Source organism: Lichenostomus cassidix, chromosome 3 (assembly GCF_008360975.1).
Source record: "Lichenostomus cassidix isolate B80296 chromosome 3, HeHo_3.0, whole genome shotgun sequence".
Taxonomy (NCBI): Eukaryota; Metazoa; Chordata; class Aves; order Passeriformes; family Meliphagidae; genus Lichenostomus; species Lichenostomus cassidix.
Window position 1 is genome coordinate 90,960,269 of NC_139483.1, and position 18,294 is coordinate 90,978,562.

Sequence of the window (18,294 nt, forward strand, 5' to 3'; positions counted from 1 at the left end):
ATTTAATGCGTGCTAAATTAATTTTTTATGATGCCAGTTTTTAATTAGGATGCCATGTGTCACTAATTTAAATGGTTGAAAGAAGTCCAAATATATTGTGTAATCTGAGTTTATAATCTGAAAAGCATATTGTTTGTACTACATGGCAAATTTTCCATAAAACCGTGTTAACTACTGGTAATTATACTTTTGTCTTTTAACTCTTTAGAAATAGTGTCTTGTGTTGGCAGTTCTATTACTCTGCTTAGGATCAGTGTTGGCTTTACAATCCTATTACAAATTATTTGCTGGTACTTTAAAAATATTGATAGCTCATTGATTTTCTTTTCTAGACAGCTCACATGTCTTTCTTATCAGGACTGAAGATAATTTTAGGTAGATGTTTAAGGGTATTTCATTGTAAAGGAAGATAAAGCATATAATTTTCCCAACTGGAGGGGACAGATTATATACAGATATATTTGTTTAATTCCTTGGTTCCTCTTCTTGCCAGTTTTTTAGAAAATTAATACATGTGACCTTGCTCAGTCATGTGGGACATCCCTTGTTCTCCATAAGTTCTTGAAGATAATTGCTAGTAGTTCATTGACTGCTTCAGTTTAAGTACTGAATTTAATTAGGCCCTGTTCCCTTGAATGTGTCTACATTTTATAAACAGTCCTTAAACTGCCCTTTTCCAATCCTGCCCTTCACTTAATTTTTTTAAACATTTTTTATATAGATAGGATTTTTTTTCTAGAAAAGTGAAATTGTTCTTCATTCTCCCTTCCTGCTAGTTATTTTTCTCTCTTAATTTTAATGACAATTCAAATTCCACAAGTTTTGTTCCTGCCTTCTGCCTCATTTCATGGTTCACCATTTCACAGTATTCACCCTTATGTTATTCTGACAATTTCTGAGGCAGCTGCGTTTCCTTTTTCCTGTACTTCCAATTTTCCATAACATTCTAACTTTCTTTCCACAGAATTACTTTGTGCTAACTTTTGCTCAGTCCTTTGTGCAGACCCCCACTCCTTCTGGTACTAAAGCAAGGTGAACACTATAATCTGAACAATAACATGTTCCTTATCACAAAATATTAGAGTAAAAATTTACAGTGAGACCAAAAGCGTATTGATACTTGACAGTAATAGGTGTTTAGGGAAGAAATGGTGAATTATACAATGATAAATCAAGAAATAGAATATTTTCTGTTTCCAGTGATGCATGCCTCAAGTACTTCTTTGTCACTCAATAAGATTTTCCTCCATGTATGTGTCCAATTACTTTTTGAACACGTGTATTTCACCTCCCTAGAAAAAGAGATTTGCAGTCTATTTAATTGCTCTTCATTTCCTCATAACTTTGATCTTTTGTTTTCCACCCCTAATTCTAATGTTGCCTTTTTTAAATGGAAGAGCAGAACTACATGTAAAATTCAACATGGAAATGAATTTTTAAAAGGTTTTTGTGTGAGGTCAGAATACTATTCTGTCTTTATTGTTCCTTTCCCAGCAATTCTTAACATTTTCATTGTCTTTAAGTTTCATAGAGTTATCTTTAGTATGCCAGAGCTTCTGTTCCTGAGCCCTAGCTGTCAAATCAGAACCTATCATTGTGCCTGCAAAGTCATAATAATGTTTTTTTTCCCAGAATTATTGTTCTACAAATATTGATAATGCATTTCACATGCTGTATCATTACTTGGTTAGTAGGTATCATACATTTTTTGCAACAAGTAACAAAAAGCTTCTTCCTCATCCCTGTTCAGATTTGATCTGCATTTAACCCTGGATATGTAAAATTGATTGTAAAAAAACCCAACATTTTATTTTTCTGCATTCTGTAATAACATATTTAAGTACACAGTAAATATTAAACTTAACATATTTGTTGCAAAGTTTATTTTCTGCTTTATTGTTTTATTGCTTTCAAGGATTTTTTATATTATAAGATATGATGCAATATGATGATATTATTACCAGCAAGCCACCCACATGCTACAATGGTGAACTGTTAGCTTAAATTGACTTCCTTGAAAAGTTGTTTTTTCATCGATCTGATTCTAAGGTCATGTTTGTTTGGTTTTTTTAATATTGATACAGTATGCAATAAGGTGGAAGCAGCAAAAATTAATCTACTGGATATGATCTGTGGTCTTTTTGATAACAGCAAGGACAAAACATTTCAGAGAAAATGAGAGAGTCTCTTAGAATGCTGCTGGGAACTATATGATCTGTGAAGGAGGCCTTCTCTTTTTATATTTGCAGACTGATAATAAATTGCACTGTTAAATTTCTTTGAAGAAATTTACTGGAATAATGATAAAATTGTGATCATCTATAAAATTATTGTGTAAGGCCGTCCTCTTTTTATCTGTAGGCCAGCCTCATTTTAGCTTTAATAGCCACTTTTACAGTCCAATTATGTGCTCTCTGAAATATTTTTTTCTATTAGTTTTGATTTACCATTTTCTTTTTCAGTAGTTGTTCCTATGTTTCATTGCAGGAATCGTCTATATTATATCATTCTTTTACTTATGTCCTCTTCTGCAATCCTGAGCATATCTCTCTATCACTTCTCTTTCTATAATGTTTTGTTTGTATAAGAGTTTCTCCTTTGTGTTTTTAAACTGCATGAGGTATTATGTTAGCACAGGGAGGCATGAGGAATAAGAGGAAATAAAGGATCAGTTTTCTCATATACAGAACATGAATATCTTTGATCTCTCAAAGTTTAGATGTTAAAGTCTTTTTTTTTTTTTTGAGCAAACGTATACCTGTGTCAGTTCACAGCTCCCCTTAATCTAGCTTGACTATAGCTAAGATTATAATTATGAAATATTTTCAAATCATTAGCTTTTAGAGGTATTGACTTAAACTTTCTGATAGAAACTTGAAGTTTATTGTATATCTCTTATTTGAAACAATTTATTTCTGCTCAACTCGCATGGGTTCAAAACATGTATTTAGTTTGAACTGTATTTATGCATCTGAATTATTAATGTGTGAGATTATTATTTATACTCTTCTGGTTGTATCCAAATTCAAATTTAGTGATTAGATTATTCACTAATTGTTTTAGCTAGAATGTTGGATAGTGGGAATGAAAACACAGCATTTAACTGTGTTTAACAGCAATTAACACAGCAAGATTTTAACTGTGTTTTTGTAATCTAGTAACAAGGGAGAAAGAACTAAATTACTACTACCATGAATAATAACTGTAAGAGTGCACAATCTTATAATCTATGAATTTTTTTGGTATACATTTCAGATACCTGAGTCAAAGTAATGTGAAGCCTTTACATCAAAAAAAGAATTGCAATGGGACACCTTTCAAATACTAGTCATAATATATATTTAGATGCTTAATATCACTTTTGAATTGCCATATTTCTTCATTTGAAAGAAAACAGAGCAACAGAAATGTCTTTCAATTAAATCCAGAGACATATGATCTTACAGCCAGAAATCTCATCTTGTCATTCTTCTAACATTAAAGAAAGAATATTCCCTGAAACTGAGTAAATATTTCTAGTTTACAAACAAGATGAGAAGTGTCTTTCTCCAGGCTACTGAAAGAGGGTACATGAAAGCCAAGAACAATTGCATAAGATCAATATTAATATTTTGGTAAATAGAGGAAGCTTATGTTTCAATTTAAGCTTGAGAGTTTATGTGCAAACATCATGAAGTTCACACAGCTCTAAGAACTCAGATCAAAAGAAGTCCAACGCTGAATGAGTACACAGAATAATCCTGAAAGAACAGGGCTTTAATTGCCATGCTAAATAGGTTAGCATACATTTTCATGTTTGTTATTTTAAGAACATTTTCTATCCCATAGGATTTTTCTAAGAGTTCAACATAACTTCAGCTGAATTGGTCTGAAATGTTCTCTTTTTTAGCAAACTGATATAGGGCATCTTAGCAATTGATGAAATAGAATAATCATTGCATATGTTGGAGCAACGCACACAGTGCATCTCAGCTGCATTTAGACATTTTAAAAAATTGTTCACTGACCAAACCAGTACAAGTCAAACAGGTACAATGAAGGAAAGGACAATGAAGTAAAAATATGTGCAAAATCCCAGAGGACAGTAGAACATTGGGAATCATTACGTGCCTACTGCTCTGGATCTAGTTATAAAGAAAGAGTATTCTTAATGCATGATTACAAAACCATTAATTTGGCCTTCTCTGTCTTCCCTGAGTTTTGGGTTGTTAATATATATAATGGAAATGTAGTTTTTGGCTATAGAGTGTCACAGAATCATTTAAGATCATCGAATCCAACCATTAATGCAGCATTGCCAAGTCCACCACTAAATGATGTCCCTAAATGCCACATCTATGTGTCTTCTAAATGCTGCCAAGCATGGTGACTCAGCCACCTCCCTGAGCAGCCCGGGCCAATGCTTGACAGCCCTTTCTGTGAAGACCTTAGAGCTCCTTCCAGTACCTAAAGGGAGCCTACAAGAGAGCTGCAGAGGGACTTTTCACAACATCATTTAGTGAAAGGACAAGGGGAATGGCTTTAAGCTGAAGGAGGGTAGCTTTAGATTAGATTTTAGGAAGAATTGCTTTACTGTGAGGATGGTGAGGCAGTGGAACAGGTTGCCTGGAGAAGTTGTGGATACTCCATCCATGGCAGTATTCAAGGCCAGGCCAGATTCAAGGAACCTTGGCGACGTGGAAGGTATTCCTGTACATGACAAAGAGGTTAGAGCTAGAAGATCTTTCAGGCCCCTTCAAACCCAAATTCTATGATCCTATTATGATTCTGTGAATTACAGTGAGTGTTTTCTGTCAGCCTGTATAACTTTTCACTGTTAGGGATACACCTAGTCTTCAGTTTAAGGTTTGTGAAAATGTGGGTTTCTAGACCTGGATGAATATTTTTTAACTTTTTATTGTCAAAATGCAAAGAAGACATCCTCTTAGAAGTGTTTTATACATATGGCATGTTTGCTGGATTGATTTTATGCTGAATAAACAAGCACAGACCCTGAAGGTTTAAAAAGAAATAAAGTTAATATAATTAATTTTGACATTTTTATAGTTATTTGACTTTTAAATATGAAATAATTTGATTCAAAATTTCCTTCTGTTGTGTTTGAGAGAACCTGTAATTTATCATTCAATTGTTTTTAGAGACAGATTTTATTAAAACTTTATTTTTCCAAAGAATAAAGTATTTTAAAATGTTTGTTCTGAAATTAGTGTATATATTTTTAATATTTGAATGTTTTATGTGCTTGCAAATAAGATATTTACAAATCCAAATTATATATCACCCCAAGAAAACTGGGCATTCATGAATAAAGGGTGATATATTAAGAATAACAAAATATTTGACTGGCCTCTTTAGTTTATACTGCATTCTTGCCTTCCTCACTAAGAACTCAGATCTGACTACAAACATACAGTAGTAGCTTCCACCAAAACAAAACAAAACCAAAAAACAAAAAAACAAACCAACCAAACAACAACAACAAAAAAAAACCCCACCAGAACCCTTAACTCGTGGTAATTTCTTTTAAAAAGTTTTAGGTCACTGATCTATAGGCCTTTCCTATGTCTTGGGCACATAGCCTGACAGGTAGAAAGCATCCTGGTCTCTCTTCTATTTTAGTAAATTCATTACTCAAAGATACTGTGTTACTTCCTCTGTAGACTATGGCAAGAAACATCTGTTGCTCTCTTTTAAAGGATAAATCTTCAGCAATGCTTTTGCAAAGCCCTGCAGACTTTTGCCAGGGTCAAAAGTTTGCCTTCTGACCCTCCTGCCTGAGACAGAATTGCCCTGATTTTTGAAACACAAAAGGGTTTTTTGAAAAGAGTATGTTGCACATAAACATTTGGCAAGAGTTTCTGATCATTCTCACATGCTGGATTAGATATAGTTCTGCTGTCAGTGAGGGAGATGAACTTCTAGAATGTGATTAAAATGTATATTCTGATTTTCTGTAGCTCCCCACATTTTCATGCAGTATGTAAAGATGTGCATAGCTGAAAACACACAGGTTTGCAGTACTACTCTGTGGCAGTAGAAATCAGTATCTCAGTAGGAACAGGCAAGTGAAGCTACTTTAAAGCGTCTGCATATATAATTTTGAATCCTTATTTATAAATATTATTTATAGTTTTATTGTATTTGTTTACTGGCCATTTTGGAAAATGTTTTTATTAATTTATACATTCTAACTTTCTGTTAAGAAAAAGTATTTAAATTAAAAACAATGGGTACATCAGGCACAGCATCGCCAGCCCGTCGAGGAACCTGTTACATTGCAAAATATGTGCCATAGCTTTCTTAATGTGCCTGTCAACAATCTCTTAATGACCTCTTTAAGGGTGTAAACATAGTGGATTGGCTTCACCATAATTCTGTCATCTTGTGTCTTAAAATTTCTGTTGGAGTTGGTGTGTCAAGATATATACTTCTGCCTAAATCTATTAGTAGATTTAACAATATTTGACAGCAAACATTTTGAATGGTGTTAAATTATATTAATATTTAATACTATTCAGTGAGTTGAATTTTCTTGTTATCTTGGATGTTTCTGATTTCATGGCTTGGACTGAACTGTGAAATATTTAAATAATAAGAACTTTATCTCTACTTTCATTTGAATCAGATTTACATAATTTCATTACATGTTCAGCAACAGAGGTTATAGAATCAGAAGTGCTTTGTTGTTATTTTTTCTGCTCAAAGGCAAGTTAATTAAAAAAAATTGCTTTCAGTTTAATGGCAAAGAAATGGAGCCTTCATTTTTTGATGGGCAGCCATGTGTATAGTATTTTGCAAGATAATTCTATCACAGGCAATTAATATTTACATTTTCTTTCCTAATACTCATGGTATTCATAAATTTCATAAGACTTGAATTTTTTATAGCCTTATCTTGTTTATGTAGATTTGAGATCTACAAATTAAATAATTTAAGTAGCAGAGCTCCTAGAGAATATTTTAAAGTATAATCCAAAATGTGAACTTATTTTCAGCATAGCTGAATGCAGCTGGGAAAAATATGGCTCTAATTTGAAGTATGAGATCAGGAAATAATTCCTCAGTTTTGTTTTTATTATACTTCAGTTATTTTAAACTGAAATTCATTTACTCTATCAGTAAATTATATACTTTTAATCAATTTGTTAATAGACTTATAAATGGAATTGCAGATGTGAGAATTAAGAGATTCTTTAGTGCTAGGATCTCATTACCCAAAAAACTATCTACACATAGTATGTCTGCATGGGTAGGATGGAGACTGACTTTATAATTTTACCTTCAAATATGCTGTAATTCAGTGCAGTCATGCAGTTAAACAGGAGTATTTGATTGTTTTGAGCAATGCAGATATGCAAGCTATTAGCTTATGAAAGGACTTTAGATACTAAGTCATCTTTGAGGTGGTTTTACAGCATTTACCTCTAGTTCATTCTCAGCTGTAAATATTAGTTTAATGCACAATGCCAAATATTTTGAAAGTACTCCTGATACTGACATATACATTGCTTATAAATATATTTTCCTTATTATTGCATTTGAATTTTTCGATATTCAGAAATAGAGAAAGGAGGTTGCGGAGACCCCGGAATTCCATCATATGGAAAAAGGACCGGCAGCAGTTTTCTGCATGGAGACACGCTTACCTTTGAATGTCAAGCAGCTTTTGAACTAGTGGGAGAGAGAACGATTACATGTCAACAAAATAACCAGTGGTCTGGCAACAAACCCAGCTGTGTTTGTAAGAATTACTATATTTTTTTCTGTATTATTTTCCTGACCTTAACTGCTTGCATTTCGTAGCATTTGTGACTAACAAACAGGAAAATACTTCAAAATACCTTGAAGACTTTTTCAGCCATGGTTTGGTGGGGTTTTTTTGTTTTCTTTTTTTTTTTCCAGTTGACTCAGTAGCTCATTTATGTGGAACATCACGCAGGACTGTTTTTAGAATGTTCTTTCCTCTCATTTTATATTTAATTGAACCACTTAACACTCTTAATGTAAATGTGTGTTGAATTAGACTCTAAATGAGCAATTCCTAATAGCATATAAGTGTTCAAAAGCACTCTGTGGCACATACACATTTCATTCTGGCAGTGCAAAAACAGCCTGCAAATCCATATACAAAAAGATTGGGAATTTTTTTTTTTTTTTGGTGATATATCACAAAGGCATGAAAATTAATTTAGTACACAGGTATATTAGTCACTTCAGTTCTCCAGATCACATTAAATTTTCCTAAATAGAGTCTTATAATTCAGTCCTGGATTTAACAAGCATAACAACCTTTGTGAGGTGTCCTATTCTGTTTGGACATGTATGTATTTTGAAGCTGTGTTGGTACAGGACTTAACAAGCTGAGCACGATTGCTCTGGACTGGAATAATTCTCAGTTTGCCATGTAATGCTGCAGTGTGTTAAAGCATGTAAAGCCTAGGCACAGAGACCGTTCAGGTGCAATTTCCTTTGAGAAGGAAGTTGTGTTTGTTCATGGTGCTGTATTGCATTGGATTGATATATCAATTTCTGTTGACAATGCAGAATATTTTACTGTGCTCCAGTGTTACATGTGCACATGCCCTATGAAAGAGCATGGAATCTGTAACATCTATTTAAGTACATTGAGTTCAGTTTGACACATTTGGGCTGAATAATGGTTATCCTTTTTGTTAGGTAATATGCAGTGAGTCTTCATATTTCTGAATATACTGTACTTCTGACTACAGTATCAGTCACAGGGTTATGACTCTGAAATCAGTTAGGCAATGTCTTGATGAAAAATGGCTCAAAAGAGTAAAAAAAGGATGATAGTTATGAATCATTTTTGGGTTTGCTCTCTGCTGTCAAAGGGAAACTATGGTAAAATAAAATCTTAAGGCTTTTTAGGATTTCTTGATTGAGTCACATCTAGATTGCTAATGTTATTTACATCAGTATGAACTTTGTATACTACAGACAAAACTGGCCCTTGTGCTTGAATTTTTTTGATTGTTAAATGCAATTTAATGCTTATTCCTTTTGGGGAAAACATCATTCCAATTTGGAGGTCTCATTTTCATTTCAGAATAAACCTGCCAATTTTTGCAAATTTTGATGCATCAAGCATTACTTTTGCTTTCTTTGGCATTTGCTACATGCTAATGTCTTGCAGTCACTTGGATTCACTTGGGGGAAAAAATAACACTGTATTGGAGAAATGCTCTGAAAGTGTTGAAGGTTTTCTGATTGCATGTGTAGTAGTTTTGACATACAGGTTTCAAAAGCATCATTTTCCACAAGAATAAAAAATTACAAAGACAAACAGTTATAAAGTTTGTAGTTAGTATTTTGAGAATCTTATTGTTCTTTCCTTTAGTCTCATGTTTCTTCAACTTCACCACACCATCCGGAATTATTCTTTCTCCAAATTATCCTGAGGAGTATGGAAACAATATGAACTGTGTTTGGTTAATTATCTCAGAGCCAGGAAGCAGAATCCATCTGATTTTCAACGACTTTGATGTAGAACCTCAATTTGACTACCTTACAGTCAAAGATGATGGGATTTCAGATTTACCACCTCTTGGCACATTTTCTGGCAATGAGGTCCCTTCTCAATTGGCTAGTAGTGGGCACATAGTAAGACTTGAATTTCAGTCAGATCACTCTACCACTGGAAGAGGATTTAATATCACTTACACAAGTAAGAATTTCTACTTTTATTTTACACCTAATTTTATGCTTTCTTCATAATAATGAAAATAGAGAACATATTTATAACACAGAAGTGTCATGCTTGTATAATTGCACTATTTTCAGGTGTCTTCCTTGTATTTGTTAGCTTACCTGAATTGTTATCATTTATTTATTTATTTTAATTGTGATAGTGCTGAGGAATTTCCTTCATTATTTAGTATTTGTCTTTTTTGTTCATACTGTATAAATGCAGAGCATGTTACTGAAGTCCAGATAATTCAGATCAAAGTATCCAGTGGAAGTAATATAATATGTTTCTCAATGGAACCATCAGGAATAAGTGCACAAAGATATTAATCTTAGATCCCAAATACTGAGATGTTAACATGAAACACATACAAATATTAAAAAGTAGTTAGGATGCAAATAAAATCAATGCAAAGAAATAGTTGTGGGAACCTGCTTTGCTTTTGTATATTTTTTCTAGCTGAATGGTGTGGAATCTAAGAATACAGACCCCTAAGAATAGAGGTCTCTTTTTTGTGTTACACATGATAGTTACCTTCTGTGGTTTTTCTGTTGTCTAGAACACAGCTGAACTGATGCAGAAGTCTTTCCTATAAGAGCACACTAATTTAGAATCATTCTTCTATCTGGCTACTGTTCCTCTAAGAATTCTAAGGATGAATTATCTTTGAGAATGCAGTTCTCAAATGTACAAAGTTTAGTTGCAACTGGACATCCAGTTCAAAAGTTGTAAATGTGGACCTGCCAGTCATGTACATATGGAGAGCTATGGAAAAAATAAGTCTCTCCTGTTTGGGCAACCAGGCTAAGAAATATCTGGCTACAGATAGCCCTCCATTTTGTTTATATAAAAATATGTTACTAAACAGTATTCTCAATAGAAAACTCTAGTAACAGCATTGTCATGTAGGAGACATTTTTACATTTGCTGTAGATTGCTAACTCTCCTGAAAGTTGTATGAATCATTCAAAGACATTACATATTTGGAGGTTATAGTTTTAGCTGAAGAAATTATCTTCTAAGGTTATAGAAGTTAATTGACAATAAAGTTGTCTTTGAAACCTTTTGTACTTTTTCTATGTTTTGTCAATTAAAATAATAGTGTTTGTGGCCAAGGTGTTTTCTTGCATTATTTAGAAATACTCCCCACATAAATCTGGAATTCATTTATTTCAGTTTTTTTTAAGATTGAAATTGGTCTTTTACTTTTATAGGAAGGGATAATTTTTGTCCTTTGAAAAATGGCAGGAAGAGAAAAGGGGAAGCCATTTCCTCTTGTTTTATCACTTGGTACCTGTGAGAAGAGACCAATACCCACTTTGCTACAACCTCCTTTCATGTGGTTGCAGGGAGCAATAGGGGCTCCCTTCAGCCTCCCTTTCTTCAGGTTGAACAAGCCCAATTCCCTTATGCGAGAGGCAAACTAGCTGGATTTTGTCCGGAGGAGAATCTAGGCAAATGATACTTGTGTATCTAAGCCACACATATCTAAAAAGCTTCTGAATTCCAACTATGTTGCATGTGTGTGAATGTCATTGGATTTGAAGCTGACTTTTTATTGAGGAATTTTCTGTGCTTTGAGTTATATACTACTGTGTAATATGTGTTACGTATTACTGTATTAAACTGAATTTATACTCTCAAAAAAAAAAAAGACACAAAGTTTAAAGGGAAGGTTGTTATTATTCCTATTATTGTTGGTTTTATTACTAGTATTATTACTGTTTTTATCAGCCTTTGGTCAGAATGAGTGCCATGACCCAGGCATTCCTATAAATGGGAGGCGCTTTGGAGACAGATTCCTTCTGGGAAGTTCTGTTTCCTTTCACTGTGATGATGGCTTTGTGAAGACTCAAGGCTCTGAATCCATAACCTGTATTATGCAAGATGGAAATGTAGTATGGAGCTCCACTGTCCCACGTTGTGAAGGTAAGGGCACAATCTTGACCTTGCACCTACAGTTTGAATAATGACACTATTTAAATTTAGCTTATCTTTTACATTTTGCACATAAATAAGACTGCTTTACCTAAAGTTATTCAAGTTCATCTTAACATTCTTCCAGTCAAATGGGAGTGCAGTAATAGAAACAAGATGGCTTCCTTTTATATTTTTGGAATAAATAGGCATTCTAAAAATCTGGTTGCTATTGTTTTCAAGTTCTGATTATCACCATCATTACTCAATTGTGAATTGTAACTGCTGGAACAGTTTTGGCTCTAGCACACTGAAGAACATAATTATCTACCACATAGAAAGTAAATAAAGGTTCTATTTAAAAGTCCTTTTTGAAAATTTACCCATTTAATTTTCTCAAAATTAAAGTATATCTGAATTTCTGTGTGTAATATAATAACCTGCAGTGCACTTAATCCTGAGAAATATAGTGAAAACCAGAGCTATGTGTAATATCCATAATATTAAAAAAAAATTCCAAATTTATTTGCTTATTTTTTCCTAGGTGAATAAACAGACTAAAATGATCTCTACTTAGATTTAGATCTCTTTAGAATGAAATATAGTAAGAATAATTCCTTTATGCTTAACAGTGATGGGTCCCAAAGGCAAGGCAGACGAGTGTGTTTAACAAATGACTAAAGTAGGTTTTTAAAAGTCATATTCAAACTGTATACCCTTTATGAAACAATGGATACATAGGCAGACTCCAAATTAAAAGATTTTTTTTTTTTGAGAAACCAGTCCAAACCTTCTAATAGGTATAACTCTCACATTTCCATTAATTTCAGTGTCATTACAATTACTTAAAGGATCTGGATCATATCACTTTCATGGTTTTTGTTATTTGGGCAATTTGAGAACTCAGCTCTCAAAAGCCTGTGCATTTCAAAGAAAATTTAGACTTGCTGAAACCCCCACCATGTTTTCAGTCTGTTAGAAATAGTGTATGTGAACCTAGATGTTGTACTAGAAAGATTCCTTATCCTGATTAAAGCATGTTACATAGTGGAGCAGGGTTGTTTTTTATTCTTAGAGCAAACCCAGCCCACTCCAAAGCAGGGAAAAGGGTATTGTTTTTCATCAGAAGATTTTTTTTCTCATTTTGAAACTCTAGACACTGTTGTTAAAGTATTCAATGTAACCTTTTTGTAATTTTATTTTTGAAAATGCATAGATAAAGGATGCAAGATGAGCACTTGGATGGAAAAAGAGAGAGAGAGAAAATTACAGAAATTACTTTTTCAGAAAATATTTTTCAGAAAAAACATAGGTACCACTCAGTTATCCTTTCTTTGAACCTTGTAGAACGTTTACTTAGTTTTTAATGAGGAAAGGATTAAACTAATAGAGTGGTTTGGGGATTTTAGTTTTTGATTTTTTTAAATTTTAGATTTTGCTCTTTGTTTCTTTTATAAAAGGAAGTAGTCACATTCAGGATATGTTCCTTTCTGACGTGGATTCTTGATAACTGAAAAAGTTTCTTGGCTTGGATTATAGGATGGACTAATCATCCTAAGCTTGATTTAGTTTGCTTTAGTTGTCTGAGATTTCTGAACAACTGTGGATTTTTTGTTGTTCTGCTCTGTGTCTTTGTATACATAACAGTCTCTATAAGCAACACCTGAAATACATGAAGTAAGTGATGTACATGAAGTGTTGGTGAGGATCAACAGTCTTAGGATTGTTCTTGTTTATAATATGATGAAATTTAATTAGAAAAACACTATGGAATAAGTTTATTTCTTCATAAACTATACACATGTAAGGTAAATGCCATTTTACTGGCCTTTTATTTTGCTTCAGAGAAAATTTGGTTTGGTTCAGGACTTGTGGGTTGCTTTTATATCCCACTCAAATCTGGAAAAAATTCCCAGAGACAAGTGCAAGTCATAAGTGAAATCAAATCACCTCTTTGATTAGTTTTTTGTGTTAAAAACATTGAAACAAAACTAGGCATATTAATTTACAACTCAAAAATTCATATTGCCATTCACTTGTGTATGACATAATATGTTTGCCACTATTTAGAGAAATAGAAGAAAACTAGAAAATTTCCTGCAGTGAAATATGGAATTTTCTCATAAAGATACCACTGACTTCTTGAGGACAATACAAATGATACTAAGATAAATTTACCTGACCTTGAAAGTGTTTGCGTGTTAGACTCTGCCACAGCCTTTAGTAAAACATAACATTCCAAAGCCCTGTGCCATGACAGCTTAAATTTTTAAGGGACTCATGTTTTCCTAAATTTGTTCTGTCATTTCTGCTGTTGTTTAATCCTGCTCCAAAGTCCTTTGATTTTGCTCTAAAAAATGCTCCCTTTCTAGCCCTGTTATTTTCATTGCCCACTTGCAATACGTATTTTTTAACTTTTTATGGAGGAGGACCAGGTTAGAGAACATTAAAACAAATTTGAGATACAGGAATGGGCCTGATGGGATGCAGCCATGAATTCTGAAGAAGCCATCCAATGACATCGCAAGGTCACTCAATATCTCGGGAAGCTGATTCAAACCAGGGAGATTCCCGAGGATTGGAAGAAAGCAAATTCCAATCTTGAAGAAGGGAAAGAGGGAAGATCTGAAGAGCTAAAAGGTCTCATCCCTGTCAGTGGGAAAGGTGATGCAGCAACATTCCTTGAAACTATTTCCAAACAATATGTGGTGGTTTAAACCCAGATGGAAATTGAGCCCCATACATCTGCTCCCTTCCACTCCACTGCCTCCTGTGAGAGGGAGACAAAAGGCAGATATTCTGAGCTAAGAGCAATTTACTGAATGCAGCAATGAGGTAAGACAGAATAACAATATTAACAAAAGTATACAAGAGAGGGTGATTTACATACAAAAAAGTGCTCACTGACTGCCTGACCAACCAACCCAACCAGGCTCTGCATTTGGCCACTGAGAAACAATGCCCTTCCAGATGCTCCACGCTCATACTTTTCCTCCACCCAATGTCACGCCCCTTCTTGGAAGTGAAGTTCCTGACTTCTGAGCCCTGGAGATGGAGTGAGTGGTATAGAATAACAGCCCAGGTTTGCCCACACAGCTCCAATCTCCTCCCTCTCGTGGCTACTGTGAGAAAATTAACTCTGTCCTAACCGAAACTAGAAAAAAATGAAGAAAACGATGATGACTGGGAGTAGTAAGCATGGATTTATGAAGAGGAAATCATGCCTGACCAACCTAATAGTCTTCTGTGTTAAGATGAACTGTCTGATGCATGAGGGGAGAATAATAGATTGATTATTTTTTTCAGTTTCAGTAAGGTGTTTGGCACTGTGTCATGCAAAATTTGCAATGACAAACTGATGGAAGGAGGGACTAGAGAAATGAACAGTGAAGTGGACTGAAAACTGACTGAACTATTTGGCTCATAGAATTGTAGTCAGTGTCACAAGGTGCAACCAGAGGTTAATTCATAGTGGTGTAGCCCAGGAGTCAATCCCATATCCCATACTGTTCAAAATCTTCAGAAGTGAACTGAATGCTGAGGCAGAGTGCACTCTGAGCAAGTCTGCAGATGATGTAAAACTGGGGGGAGTGGCTGGTGCACCAGTTGTTTGTGCTGCTGTTCAGAGGGACCTTGGCAGAGAGGCAGGAGAACTGTGCTGAGAATAAATGACGGATCCTTCCTATCTAGTCAGCATTGGTGAGGCTGTGTTGGGAGCACTGTGTGCAGTCCTGGGATCCACAGTACAAAAAAAGTGTGGACATACTGCAATGAGCCCAGTGGAGGGTCACGAAGGTGATTAAGGACTTGGAGCACCTGTTATAAAAGAAGAGGTTGAAAGAACCGTGCTTGTCTCAACTGGAGAAGAAAAGTCTCAGGACGCAAGGGATCTTGTCAATATGTATAGATAACTGATGGGATGGTTTAAAGAAGGTGGAGCTAGACTCTCCTCTGTGGTTTAAAATGACAGGACAAGAAGTGAACTGAAATATATGGATTTCTGTTTAAACATAAGAACAGACTTGCACTGTGAGAGTGATGAAATGTTAAAACAGATTGCCCAGAGAGTCTGGACAATGTCTGACTTTAGAGGGAGAGCATGATCCTTGACTGGACATGGTTATGTGCAATCTGTTGTATTGAGCAATATTGAGTCTAATGGACTAGATTGTTTCCAGACATCTCTTTCAACTTAAACCATTCTATGATCCAATGGAATATTCACAACTACCAGTTCCACTGAGCTCAGTGATTACTCAAGAAGGTGGCACAGTACAATGGTAATAATTACTTGGAGCAATTGGTCTGATGTTTCCACGTAAATGTGGAATCATACTGGATCTAAAAAATAATGAGACAGTATCATTTTTTAACAAGATACTGTACTTTTCAACAGAAAGAAAGCTGTCAGGTTCAAGTGCTATTCTCTGTGTGTTAAAACACGTGTAGAATAATAAGTCTTGGTAAGATACATTGCAGGCCTGATGAGTCTGCAGAAAACAAAGTGTTCATAACATTACATTTAACTATTAAAACTCCATTAAACATGTTTCTATGCATTTAAAATTGATGTTTGCAAGTTTTTTAAATATATACTGTATTAGAAATGCTATGTATGTTACAAATACACATTTTTTTTCTTTCAGCACCATGTGGTGGACATTTGACAGCATCAAGTGGTGTTATCTTGCCACCAGGGTGGCCAGGATATTACAAGGACTCACTTAATTGTGAATGGGTGATTGAAGCAAGACCAGGACATTCCATTAAAATCACTTTTGACAGGTGAGAATCATCAAGTCAAACAAGAAACAAGGTCTGAGCATAAATATTTGTTTTATTATTTAAGAATAAAAATATTTTTAAGAAGCCAAACCACAAAAAGGAACTTAATTGCAGCACTCACAATACTATTCTTTCAAGTAGGCAATTAAAGCTTTCTAATGTATTTACACTGTCTTTATTATAACACTGGAAAGACTGGAGAGGAGCCCTATGGAAAGAGATCTGGGGAAGTGGGTTAATGGCAAGTTCAGTATGAATCAAAAGTGTGCCCTGGAAGCTGAAAAAGCCAACCATCTTCTGGGGTGTATCAAGCACAGCACAGCTAGCTGGTCAAGGGAGGTGACTGTCCTGCTCTACACTGCTCTGTTGTGGCATCATCTTGAGTACTGTGTACAGTGTTGGGTGCCTCAGTGTAAGAATAATAGCAAACTATTAGAATGTGTGCAGAGGTTGACCAAAATGGTGAGAGATCTTGAAGGCAAGACGTAAGAGAAGTGGCTGAGGTCGCTTGGTTTATTCAGCTTCAAGAAGGCTGAGGGATGACTTCATGACAATCTGCAACTTAGCTGGGGGGCAGTGGAGTGGGAGGTGGTGATCTCCTCTCTATGGTGACCAGCAGCAGGACAAGAGGAAATGAAATGATGCTGTCTCACAGGAAGTTCAGACTGAACATAAAGGAAAGGTCCTTCTGAGAGGGTGGTCAGTCATTGGAACAAGCTCACAAGGGAAATGGTCATGACACCGAGCCTGTCAGAGTTCAATGAGTGTCCTCCAGACAGTCATACAGTTTAGTTTTAGGTAGTCCTGTGATAAGCAAGGTTCACTGAGGCACAGGTGGGAACGCCCAAGTACTCCCCTGGGATGGGGAGTTTCACACTGGATGGTGTAATAATGTGGATTAGGGGATACTTAGGGAGTCTTTGACAAATTCTAAGATAATAGGGCTGACTATTAGGTCAGGGAAGTTGAATCAGTTATGGCCCATTTGGGCCCATCAGCAGAGTTTAACACCTTCAGGCTTCTTGTGAATGCTCTGGTACTTTCCCTGCAGGGGAGTTATCACAGCTCAGTTCACTTGAGTGCTGACACAGAGACAGTAGAGGTCTCACGGGGTTTGCCTCTTTCCTGATCTTACTCAACACCCACTGTAGCCTGAGGTGGCAGGTCTGCACCTGGATGGTTACTTTGCACATCAGCAGCTTGCCCCTTGAATGTTTAATCCAGTGTCTGAGATCCAGTGATTCCAGTATCACTTGTGGATACATTCCCAGGCCTGGGGTGACTGGACAACAGTACCCCCTTTGTCTTGTCTCAAGTTCCTGTCACAGTCCAAGTTTCACTTGGCAGGCATATTTGGGGATGGGTGGACTTCCATGGCTGCAGATAAACAGCTGCTTCTTTGCAGTTTGCTGGTGGGCAAAAGTCCTCCAATGATTTTAACAATGTTTAAGCCAATAACCATTTTAGTCTCTCACATCTGTGTCTTCAAAATGCAAGTTTTATATCTTGCATTTCACCCTGCAAAGAGCTATTAAAAGAGTTAAGCATCATTTTAATACAACAAAGGATATTACATTCATAATAACTTAATTAACAGTTGATAAAAGTCTCACAGTGGAATCCTGGGTTTTCTATACAGATCTCTACTATATTCAAAACTGTTCAGTATGTCCAGAAATGATCTTAAAATGGAGCAAATTAGACTAATAATACTAAACTATTCAGGATATTAAAAACAAGGTATGACTGATGAATTGCTGAAGATTCTCACAGGACTGAATGTTTGCCAACCAGATTGCAGGTAGATTAAGTAAATGGAAAATGCATCATATATATAAGGGAAAAAAAGAATTCTATCTTGACATTTAAAGGAACCTGTTTTGAAC

General features: G+C 35.2%; 1 protein-coding gene across 1 annotated transcript in view; it reads left to right on the forward strand.

Moving 5' to 3' along the window:
- Positions 1-18,294, forward strand: part of CSMD1 (CUB and Sushi multiple domains 1) — a 1,097,029-nt gene that overhangs the window by 821,453 nt on the left and 257,282 nt on the right. The window contains exons 13-16 of the mRNA XM_085056685.1: positions 7,559-7,741; positions 9,359-9,685; positions 11,441-11,635; positions 16,270-16,408. Coding sequence (XP_084912811.1) covers positions 7,559-7,741; positions 9,359-9,685; positions 11,441-11,635; positions 16,270-16,408 — 844 coding nt within the window. The remainder of the gene's footprint in view (positions 1-7,558; positions 7,742-9,358; positions 9,686-11,440; positions 11,636-16,269; positions 16,409-18,294) is intronic.